We start from the raw sequence: 12,324 nt of genomic DNA on the forward strand, positions 1-12,324 counted from the left end.
CACATCCCCAACAACGTTTCAATCCAGGATTCACTGGGTCGAATGTATATGGTGGTAACACGCAAAACCAAACGCTGGTAAGAACACTTTGATAAAAGTCAAAGAGAGCCAAGTATTTCATTTTAATATAACATTAACGTCGACTTTTGAATTTGTTGCGAATTACCATACAATATAAAATGAATATTCATATTATACCATCGATGAAGCAAATAGTTCTTCCTTCAAAATCGTGTTGCTTCCCTCAACGCCAACCTTTCTTTAAACAAAGCGGTTATTACTAAAACCCTTTACACAAAACTTGAATGCTTGTTGATTTGTATTTTCGCGAATGTAAAAATCGATCGTGCCTTAAATATGAAAATCTAAACATGTGATCTGTACTCTGTGATATTTAAAACAAAATCTCAACCAATGCTTTCAAACTTCATCAAGTCTCTTCCTCATGCGGATTTTCATGGTTTATCCTAAAACAGATGACCTTACCTTCTCAAAACAACATAAGAACCGGCGAAATGGATGGGAGACTTGCAGGACATGGTAACAAAGATCATATTCCAGTTATTCCACCTTTGCCCGATTCTCGAAATACGCAGGCGAAGAAGGAAGTGCCTTTAGTGCAGATTTCTGCGACTGATCGATTTACCCTCAAACCACCGACAAGAAAGTCAAGTAGTGAAGCTCAGAATGTAAAGACTGACAAGGACTTACCAAAAGGAGAAACCTTAGCATCACCACTGCGTAGGAGTCAAGTTAGTGAGGCATATTTGGTAAACAATATTTCTAGACCTAAAAGAGCGTTCGAGCGTTTTAGTGGACGCTTAAGTTGTTCCCACTTCGATTAAATTTAACAAGTTTAAAGGAGCATAACTCATTCTTAGTATTCCTATAATTCAATAATTTGTTTTTACAACATGTAATGCCCATTTTAATACATAACGCAATGCAAAAGTTCTATTTTACATATTTCATTAATCCAAATACAACATGGCCAAAATGAAATAAGCTTCTATCTAAACAATGCATAACTCGTTTCTTAACAGACGTCTGGTCTGAAAATATACCCTCCAAAACAAATAGGAGAACAGCTGTAAATCCGCATGGATCATGTTTTAAAAATGAGCCTTGTTCCCTAAAAAGAGAACATCAAAAGTTGAACAAATTAGTAGACATATATCAACTGTTGTAACAGCCACAAAAAGGGGAAATGCTTATAAGAAATACCAGAGAGAGGAATTTAACTTCTCACATACGATATTACAAGGCGTAGGATTGAGATAAGGTTAAGCTATATGTGTGAATTTGTAAAGTAGGTAGCTAATTGGATTAAAACATCTAGCAATCAGTGGCACTTTATATAATGTATCACTGTTGAAGGTGTCAAAATAACAAGAATGGTGTTTTATTACAGTATGCTTCATTTTGTTCAACAGGGAATTAATCGTGCTTCTAATCAAAGAAACAACGAAGGGAGTAAAACTGAAATAGACATAGCAAATAACATATATGCAGCGGAAAAGGCTACAGAGATCTCATTTAAAAGCCACCAATTGTTTGATCAACGAGATGCACGGGAAAATAGGGAGTATATTGTTGGAGAGGCATCAAACTGTACAAAAGACTTAAGCCAGTTACGCAAACTACCACCTTTTACCATTTCCAGTGGAGCTGATCAGATTATGAATGAAACAAAAATACATGGAACTGGGTCAAGTAATGATGAACATGTACAAACGGCTGCTCAAACACGTGCGGTAAGAAACATGAACACGTTTTTCTTCGAACTTTTTGTTTAAAACTATTGTTGTTATGTTTCCGGAATAATAAAAATGAAATCTAAATGAACGATTTTTTCTATTATTTGGAAAAATGTGTGAAAAGTTTTTGTAGCTATCTGTGTATCTCTCAGCGAATCTCCTTAAGTGGTACGAAAGACGGTCAAATAATTCTTAATAACAGACAGGGGGTGTTACGTGCCATATACCTAGTGTCAATAAAGTCACAAGTCAAATTATATATGATACAAATAAATGTATTTAGGGCTCAGGAATCCACACTACTTTCAAACGAGATCCCGAAGTCCGTCGAGTCAGGTCGTATTCTGAAATTGTAAAGTCGAGGAGCAATACCCCTGATGGACATAAATCAGCGGTTGGTACATTGTAATAATTTATTTCTCAGGATACCCTATTGGTTCAGCGGTTTCGTTAATTTTCTGGATTCCGCTTTCTTTCAAGTAACGTGAAATTATTGTATGCTTACTTTAGTGGAGTGTATGCTAATTTAAAATCGTGTTGAAAGAAATATTATTATAATGGACATGCTAGTTTAAAGATCTCGTAACGCTTCAAATTCGAGTGTGTACCATTTGACAATGTAAGCGTAATTACCAAACTATACTTACAAATAGTACAATAATTGTCAATAATACAAGTATTGTGTGGTCTGTTAGTGGTGTTTTAACGTTTTGTGCCTCTTGTTCAGTCTCGTTTGGATTCAAACTTAAAATGTTTTCATTATCATGTGGAGTATAAACATGCTGAATATCAAGATATACCCGCCTTTATTTTTAAATGCTTTCAATGCAGTCCAAAAACAACTTTTTAGAAGACAGAGAAGTCACTAACGGCTTCTCGTCCAAGGTCAGGGACAAAACTTATTTTTAAGAAATGTCCAGGTTATGAATGTGTGTACAAGATAATTTGGGACTGTTTATAATAGGCAAACTTTATATTAATTTTGATGAAACTATTTACAAAAATTATTCCATACCCAAATATACTGTTTACCTATTTCGATTCAAAACCGATGAAAAACATTCAGGCCCATTTATTTGCTTCCTTGATAACGCCATGCAAGATTATCGGCGGATAAACTAGTACAATCCACACTCAGAATTATGTCGATGATTTGTCCTGGATTACCCAGAAATGTAAAAAATGTTCATTATTCGCATGTTTACTTTATAACTGATGGTAATTCTTTACTACCAACTTAAGATAAATGCAAATCCTTTGAAACGTTTTTTGTAGTAACATGATATAAATTGATATCAATTGTACGCTACTTCTTTCAGGAAACACAGCGAAACATTCCTTATCGGACACGGCAACCAATAACCTCTGAACCTTTGACCCCACTTCAGGTGAACATATCAAACATGACGAAGGGAAAGTCAAGTAACAAACAGAATGATAGGAAGGGCGTGGCAGCTACATGTCAGACTTCGGTGACAAAATCATGCAGCACTAGAATGTTCTTTGATTTTGACACGTCCTGTCAATCTTTGACAAGAAGCGCTAGAACGCCGGAAAAGGCAAATGGTACAAACATTGAGCCAACAAAGGAAAATATTGCAATACGAACAGGGAATGATAATTCCCCACGATTTCCATACATGCGTGATGATACGGAGTGTGGCACAAGTATTAAGATAAATAAGAATACATCAAACTATGAACGAAAATCAACCGAGATGGTTGTTTCCTATAACATCGAAATCGGAAGAGAAAGACCGAAAGAAAAGGGATTGATAAGAGAATCAGCCGCAGAACTTGATGTTGCAGTGAAAGAGCGTGCACTCATTCAAAGAAAATGTCCACCATCTTGGGCAGACATTGTTCGCGAAAATCACCAATAACTCGTTTATCCTTAAATGGAAACGGTCATGAATTTTCATCTTTTACTTCGGATGTGTTTTGAAATCGACGGCTGCGACATCAGCATAATGGTAATTTATGTTGACCTTGTATTTTAGTGTTAATGACAATACCGAATGTTACATATCTCCTTTTATATGCATTGTTGTCTGGGCACAGTGTCAGATGTGCTATGAATGCAACTTTTAACCTTTATTTCTGTACATTTTATTTTTTCATAAAACTTTGTACTAGATTACATTTGATGCCCTTCTGATTCTCATCCGTGCACAGTTAAGTTAGTTAGCATCCTGTTAGCCAAATGGTCTGTTTTGTTTTGTACGTTGTTTGTCTCTCGTTAAGTGACTGTTTGGCTTTATACTTGTGCCTTTCTTAATAAAGGATGGGAAAAGTGAGATGTTATGGATATGCTTACTAGTTTAAGCACTCGGTAGACTCGAAATCCAGTGAACTATTGTTTCACTGACCGTTCTAAGGCGGTAATCCCATCATTTAACAGTTAAGAAAATAAGAAGAGGGTGTGGGCTGTTTGTGGTGTTTGAACTTGCGTTTGGAATGTTAATATGTTTATGTAGCTCATGGTCGTTTGGGCCCTTGTTTTGTGCCCCTAAATAGGTTAGTGTGTGGGGGGGGGGGTCGAGGGGCGATTTTGACTACTGGGCTTGTCACAGATTTTTTGTAGGTATTATTTACACAGAGTCGTTGTAAAATGTTTTGCTACTGGACCTTTAGTCTTTTTGTTATTCATATTTAATGTTATATTTTATGTATTAATTCTTCTTCATTCTGCTTTTTGACATATCGCTTGCCAATAATAGTTTGTTTAAGCCTTTGCTGAAGCGCTTTTTTACAAGTCAAATGCAGAGGTATCAAAACGTGCATATATTGTTGATTAATTTCGTGTCTCATGTGCTATTATCTATATTGTTATTGTCATATACTGTCGCTTTGTTGTATAGTTTAACTTGCATACCATTATTGATACATTTTATACTCGCGGAAAATAGTAACAGCATAATAAAAAATACAAACAGACCATAAGAGGTTTCGTCATTACATATTGGGCTCCTGAATTAGTAAACGTAACTACGAATGTATGTAAGTACCTCTAATAACATGCCAACTTGTTTGAGAACAAAGTCAATTTAAACGGTCTAAAAAGTTTTGGTGTGCTTAAAGAACATATGTGGTTTTGAATGCAAAGTCTGTTTATTCTTCTAGTGCATTTATGACATACTTCAATTTGATATTTTGATTTGAATCTTTGTCTTATACCGTGCTGACTCCCGGTTGTTTCTGACCCCAAGGAGTATTCTGTGTTGCTTATATATATACGATAGTGATAGATGTTGGGATAACTTGTGAGGTTAGTCCTCCCAATGAGCCCCTGGTGCTGTTGACACTTTCACTTTATAACAATCGTGGTTTTAATGCCATAAAGTACCATAAACTTAAGTTAAATATTGATTTTTAATTATATGTTTTTCGGCGGTTTATATAGATTTATCAGTTAAATAAAATTGATATTTCATTGTTTCAAACATTTCAAATATCACTTTGAAACAGCGCGCACAAGTCTGGGACACACTTTCAATGACGTCTTTTCCAAAATGTCATTACGTGCGCATATAATTGGCGCGTTTTCTAAACAAGTGTCAATAATTGACTTTTAATTCGAATTTTAGGCATATAATGAAATAAAATTGTTTGTTTCAGTTTAAGATTGCACTATATTTCACCTCGTGAACACCAAAAGTAAATATTTCACTCGTGGCTATGCCCCTCGTTGAATATAAATGTTGTTTCTCACTCCGTGAAATATATTATGATCGTATAGTGAAACTAACATTTATCCATAATGTACTTCTTCAGCATTAACCCCACGATATTACGTATAAAGGTTTCGTCATTTTTAAAAAAGAAAAAAAAGTAAGGTGACCAGAAAAGTTGCTCAGTGTTACAAACTTGTGATATTCTGTATTCTTTATTTTAGAGTGTATCTTGTTGATAATCTTCTCGTCCTTAAATGAGGTGAAACTTTATTATTTAACCGTTAAGTTCTTCCTTTTGTATTTTATTGTTTATCTATTCAAACGGAACTTGACGGAAATCATTTTTTTTCATTTTTCCTTAGTATTCACTACAATGATATGAATAAACACATGCATAAGATGTTGATTTTCATTTTCCGTAGTTTGTTATACAGTGACATGGATAAACTCATGTTTAAGATGTTGATTTTCATTTTCCGTAGTATTTTATACAATGACATGGATAAACACATGTATACGATGATGATGTTCATTTTCCGTAGTTTTTTACACAGATAAAACATGTATAAGATGTTGATTTCCATTTTCCGAAGTTTTCTATACAATGACATGAAAATACATGTATAAGATGCTGATTTCCATTTTCCTTTGTATTCACTACAATGACAAGAAAAACACATTGTATAATATGTTGATTTTCATTTTCCTTAGTATTCTTTATAAATACATGGAAAAACTCATGTATAATATGTTGATTTTCATTTTCCTTACTACTCTATATAATTACATGGATAAACACATGTATAAGATGTTGATTTTCATTTTCCTTTGTACGAATTCAAAGTGCTCCGTGAAGCGTTAGATGGGTTGTCTTGACAACCATTTTCTTCCATTTTATGAGATTATATAATTTTATTTTTCAAAAGGAAACTCGTGAATAGTCTATATACTCAGCTGCTTATTGTTTGTTGATTTATATTAAAAACGTTTTGAAATATAGACACAGTCTCAAAACTTTCCGGACAACCCTCTTATTCATTACAGTGACATGGATAAACACATGTATACTTGTTGATTTTCATTTTCCTTAGTGTTCTATATAATTATATGGATAAACACATGTATAAGATGTTCATTTTCATTTTCCTTAGTTTTCACTACAATGACATGGATAAACACATGTATAAGATGTTGATTTTCATTTTCCTGTGTATTCATTACAATGACATGAATAAACACATGTATAAGATGTTGATTTTTATTTTCCTTAGTTTTCTCTAAAAAGACATGAATAAACTCATGTATAAAATGTTGATTTTCATTTCCCTTAGTATTCACTAAATTTACATGGATAAACACATGTATAAGATGTTGATTTTCATTTTTCGTAGTATTCTATACAATATTATGGATGGTCACATCTATGAAATGTTGATCGTGTTTTATATATTTGTAAAATGAGATGCTTGTTTTATAAATAAAAATAAAACTGCTGTTATGTTTTGCTTTATAAATACATATTCCCGTCATGCATCATGCTTAACTGCTATTGGAATGCACTTATAACATGTTGCGCACCGCCGTTCGTTAAGACTCATCGGTCGGGACTTTAAACATATGATAATTTAAATGAAAAAATAGTAAAATCATTATATGGTACAATAGTAACTAAAATCGTGTTTGAGACTAAGGAATTTCAGAGTGTATAATAATTGCTATTACTTGTTTCAAAACCTTTGAAATATTTAAAAAAATAATACAATGAATTTAAACGGAGAAAGCCAGTTTCATTTTAAATGTCGTACCATCATTTAGTATACAGCGACGTGATGACAATGCAACGTTTGTGTCTAAGACTCAAACTCCAATACGTTGGTAAAGAACGTTTGTGTGTAATATTTAATTTATGAGTAAAGCATTCTGTTGTCTGTTGCATTTTACATCTTAAATTAATGTACGTGTTTTTTTCACTTTCATACCACATATATATATATATATATATATAACACCCTCTACAAACTTACCACGCATAATGAATGTTCTCTGAACAAATTTAATACACTAACCATTATTATGTTTATGTTTAGTATTCGTAGCGTGCCACGGGGCCGGATTTTTCGATGACTTTATGCAAACCTTAAATTAAAATATTTTTCGTACCCTAATCAAAATTACATAATAATTAAAGGACTGGATTACCGCCTTGGAATTGTCAGTGAAGCAAGAGTTCACTGGGACTCGAGTCTACTCTGGGTTTAAACTAGTTAGTACGGCCATGATCTTACTGTTGTCACATCAATACCTATTACATTAGAATATATAAGCCTTATCAGAGCACGCATCAATTTGAAAACAATGAAGAATAACGCAAAACATAAAACATGTACACTGATATATTAATTGCAAGTACTCAACGTCATCTGTTTAGGAAGGAATCAAGCCGGATCAACAGTGCTAGCTCTTAAGAGGAACGATAAATTAATTCACAATCCGCATGTGACGTTGTTTTCTGATGCCACCAAACCTTTTTAGATCAATTTTGACGTCAAGCAGTTTGTCTGAAACACGTATCGTGTAAATGCGAATGGCCCAAAGGGAAACCAAGCACTTACCTTACAGACTGGAATATAATCACGATTAAGATAACGTCACAAGACAGTTGACTCCCCGAATCTTGACTATTAAGTACCGCACAAATCCGGTAAAACTCGTATATTAATATATATAACTGATTTTCATTATAAACTTAATTTAAGTACAAAGCTAAACAATTTTCTAGGTTTGCAAATATAGAACATTTTAATGTTAGAATTATTCCATAAAACCTTCCTTAAGTAGATCTTACATTTTATCCCCAAAATAAGCGCGTCTCACATTGTTATTTGACGGAAGAATGAAATGTACATTTGCATATTAAGTTATTTATAGCTAGTTGAAGATTCAAACTCAATGATAAATTAAATGATGCAGTATAAGTTTACCTTTATACGATATTGAATCGAGTATAAATTGTAAAACATACTTATAACAGTTAAAATTCAGATAAATGTCATAAACGTATAGAGCAATAGTTTATTAGGAAATAATCGTAACATGTACTCAACAAGGGCATGCATCACTGACTTCCGGTATAGTGTTATGGTAGAATCTGTTACGCATTTAACAAACAAAGTGCATTATTCCGGATCAGTTTGGAGTTTAGTCATGAATGTTTGGTAATCAATGTAATCAGAGATGTTAAATACATATTGATTTCTTGGATTTACATTTTTAAAGCGTCGAATCAATGATAAACGAAATCGAAAGTGTATTAATGTATATTCGGATTAAATTCATTCGGATACTGCGTTGAAAGAGCTATTTAGAGAATAAATCTTAGCGTTTTTAGTGATGATTTAAGTCAAAAATACAATTAATAGTATGCGGGAAATTTCTGTAAATATCGTTTTCGGATTTAGTAGTTCAAATTGGTTGTTGGTAGTTTATTGCTATTGAGTGACATAATTAATTGACAGGTAAACTGCTATAAATAGATTCCAATATTTAAAATGATCTTATATTGTTTGAAACAATAAAACCATGTTTAGTGGATACGTGACTAGATGGACTTATACCTAGGGTACATGTCACTTAGATAACTACTTTTTTTAACCTTGTAATTACACAAAAATAATCATAACGAGGTTTGTTGTTAAAAAATGTAAGGTTATACTGTTTTGTAATTAGATAAGTATCATGCATTGACCTACATTCATAAAACAGGGTTTTACATTTTTCAGCCAAAATATGTTAAGAATCATACATTTGATTATTTTATTTCAGACAATATGAAAGTTATTATACTTTAACTGTAATTAAGCGGCGTTTTAACCAATTCACTGCCAATAATGATAAGCGGATATAAATGATGGTTGAGTTGGTCGGCTTGTTAACTAAAAAAGCTATAAATGACGTTGAAGAACCATCAAAATGACGTTAGAAAACCAAATTAAGCTTGGACAATTCCGAAATTGGGTGAGATCGTCGATTGGTCTTCGCTGCTTAAGGGATGGTCTATTGGATTATGTTACGACGTCCACTGAAGATCAATATAAAACATTTGTGAAATACCTGAAACGAAGAGCCAAAATCAGCACGTTCACGTGTGATAAATGTCAATTATGCAACCTGTTGCCGCTCCATGCGCTCGAAAAAAAGCGATGTAACCAAAGGCATGTCAATTATTGTAATTGCAAACGGCAAAGTGACAAGCGAGTTTGCCCCGAGGGTGGGGCTTGTGGAATATTCTATGACTGTGTCACTGATGAACATTTTGAGCATGATCCATCTTGGTGCAATACTTCAGTTGAATTATGGTCGACCAACAGTTTCGAGTTCATGAAATGTTTTATTTCAACACCTGGATACAAAAACAAAAGGTCAATTTCGCTAATTGATGCGTCTGGGCTGATTAGTATCTGTTTAAATAACAGGCGATTAAGGGCTTCTTTCAATGATATTTCCGACTTGCTAAAGAAGGTGAGTGGTGTTACAGTAAACGTTGTTTATCCCATGTTTGAAAAGCACTCATTACCACGGTCTAATGAATTTCATTTGTTGTTTGTTTATCTTGTGCTATGAGCACACAGCATTGTGGCCACATATGGACATTCCATTGCAGGTCAAAGATTACCGGAATGACATACTTCATTCAGGCGATCTCAAAGTCAGTAACGACCGACTGAAAGAATACCTCAAAGACATGAAACAAATTTTGCAACATTCCGAACTGGAAGAGAATGAAGCTGCACAGAAAGAGCTTAAAACTCTCGAAAGGGTATTTTTTTATCATTTATTAGCGGTGATAGCATCTTGTCGTGCTGTACCCGAAATAAGAGTAAGACGTATGTCTAACCTTGTAGTTCAGTGGTATATGGGATATAGTTGACCATTATATATATTCTATTATTATAATGATTTAATAAATATACGTACAATAAATATCTGGAGTTACAATGCATGCAATTTACCAATAGACTGGAACAAATGGAAACAATAACCAAGCACTCGATACTCAATGAACTGAAAGCAAGTTTGAACTATCATAGGATACAACTAATCGAGTGCTATATCAGTTCAATAGGAATAATATGTTTGGAAAAGAACAACTTTTAAAGATTAGTTGATTAAAAAAGAAAACATCCTTTGAACGATATTTTATGTGAGCCTTTAACTTTAACATGATCCCTTATATCTGACAGCTTGAAACCGATGAACTTGCAATCACATCCCAGGACGATATCAATATGAGGAAGGATGCATTGAAAGCAATTATTGAAAGAGAAATCGAATTGAAGCTAAATCTTTCAGAGGAAGATACTTTACGAACAGAAGTTAAGACGCCTTTCACTTCAGACAGTGACAAAACAGAGAACATGCCTTTAACAAAAGACGATGAAACAGATGTGAAAACGATTTTAACAGCAGGCGTAAAAGATAAAATAGAAAAAGAACTAGCTCAGCTCTCTGTTGCTGAAGAAAAGCACTACAACAGCATAGAAACTACACTTCAGAAAGTGGAAAATGAAATTATTAAAGTAAAGGAGACTGTTCGAACGCACAGATCAGATTTAGACGAAATCAAAACGGGACTTCTTTCTCAACAAAATGTTTTGCGTTCATTGTCAGAGGTAATATATCATTCCCTGATATGTATATACATACATAAATGTATACATGACTTAAACCTTATCTTTTGCACATATGAACACATTGATGTGAAATTGAATAAGTTCAGCAAGCTTTTTCAAATATTGAAATACATGGCAGTGACAGGAATACTGTAGTACCTAGTTAGCCTAAATATCCATATTCACAATGGTGTTACGGGAATTTGATTCATTTATTTTCTCCAGCAACATACGACCTTTATCATACAGTAGCATTTGACATAAATACTTCCTAATAACGATCTACATAGGATAATCTGTAGAAAAAATACTCAATTCTACCAAAAAAGGAACAACTTACGATTCAAACGCAACAAAGCAGAGAAAGCAAATCCCCCTATGAGAGCATTGGTTTAGAACACTTTTCAGAGAACTAGACTGCATTTGAACATATCAGTACTTGTTAACTTGTCTTGAGTTGAACAAAATATTTTCCGAATTTTGGGTCAATTTATTGTGCAAAACTACACTTATTTATTATTAATGGAGCCTAAATGCGGCTCCAGTTTTGGTAAAAAACTGACGCAGCTGTCAATAATAAATTCCAAAATATTTTTTATCGGATTACTTTTTTATAATATTTGCAAGACGTATTTATAATGCAACATTAAAAAACGCAATAGTTAACCTTTTTCTGTTTTGTTTTTCGTAAAGGAACAGCAACGACAAAGTAAAGTCTTGGAAGAGACATACGATTTAGTCGGAGATGTTCATGCAACAGGCAAGGAAACGCATTCAGCGACATTGTCAACTCAGAAAGCTGTGCTCGAATCAAGCAACGGTTAGCTTTTATACTTTTTATAAGGCTTGGTTCTGTACAAATATAGTTACATTTAGCAATTTTAAATTAAATAAATATGACACTGGTATGATACCAGCTTTGTGTGGTACAGTTGTGTTATTTTATAAATAGGTATCCATCACTCAACATTTACACCGCCCATTTTTTCCCGTAGGCACTATGACCACGCACATTCGTGATATATTCAAATTAAAAAGATATGGAGTATGATGCTAGAATCTCATTATATTCAGTACAGCTCCGGTGCTTAGTATTTGTATTTGTATGCCCCCCTTCGAAGAAGAGGGGTATATTGCTTTGCACATGTCGGTCGGTCGGTCTGTCGGTAAACCAAAGCTTGTCCGAGTGATAAATCAACAATTTTTGGACGTATGGTCATCAAA

General features: G+C 33.6%; 1 protein-coding gene across 7 annotated transcripts in view; it reads left to right on the forward strand.

Annotated features, from left to right (window-relative positions):
* Positions 1–8,549: 8,549 nt before the first annotated feature.
* The window catches only part of LOC128222089 (probable helicase with zinc finger domain), a 35,679-nt gene continuing 31,904 nt past the window's right edge, over positions 8,550–12,324 (forward strand). For 3 of the 7 annotated variants that reach the window (XM_052930906.1, XM_052930912.1, XM_052930911.1), the window contains exons 1-5: positions 8,574–8,946; positions 9,254–9,949; positions 10,092–10,247; positions 10,672–11,100; positions 11,794–11,920. In XM_052930906.1, coding sequence (XP_052786866.1) covers positions 9,401–9,949; positions 10,092–10,247; positions 10,672–11,100; positions 11,794–11,920 — 1,261 coding nt within the window. In that variant the 5' untranslated portion in view covers positions 8,574–8,946; positions 9,254–9,400. Of the gene's footprint in view, positions 9,051–9,253; positions 9,950–10,091; positions 10,248–10,671; positions 11,101–11,793; positions 11,921–12,324 lie in introns of all 7 variants that reach the window. The other 4 variants (XM_052930907.1, XM_052930910.1, XM_052930908.1 and 1 more) reach the window with 4 other exon arrangements.

This window comes from Mya arenaria, chromosome 16, assembly GCF_026914265.1.
Source record: "Mya arenaria isolate MELC-2E11 chromosome 16, ASM2691426v1".
Lineage (NCBI taxonomy): Eukaryota > Metazoa > Mollusca > Bivalvia > Myida > Myidae > Mya > Mya arenaria.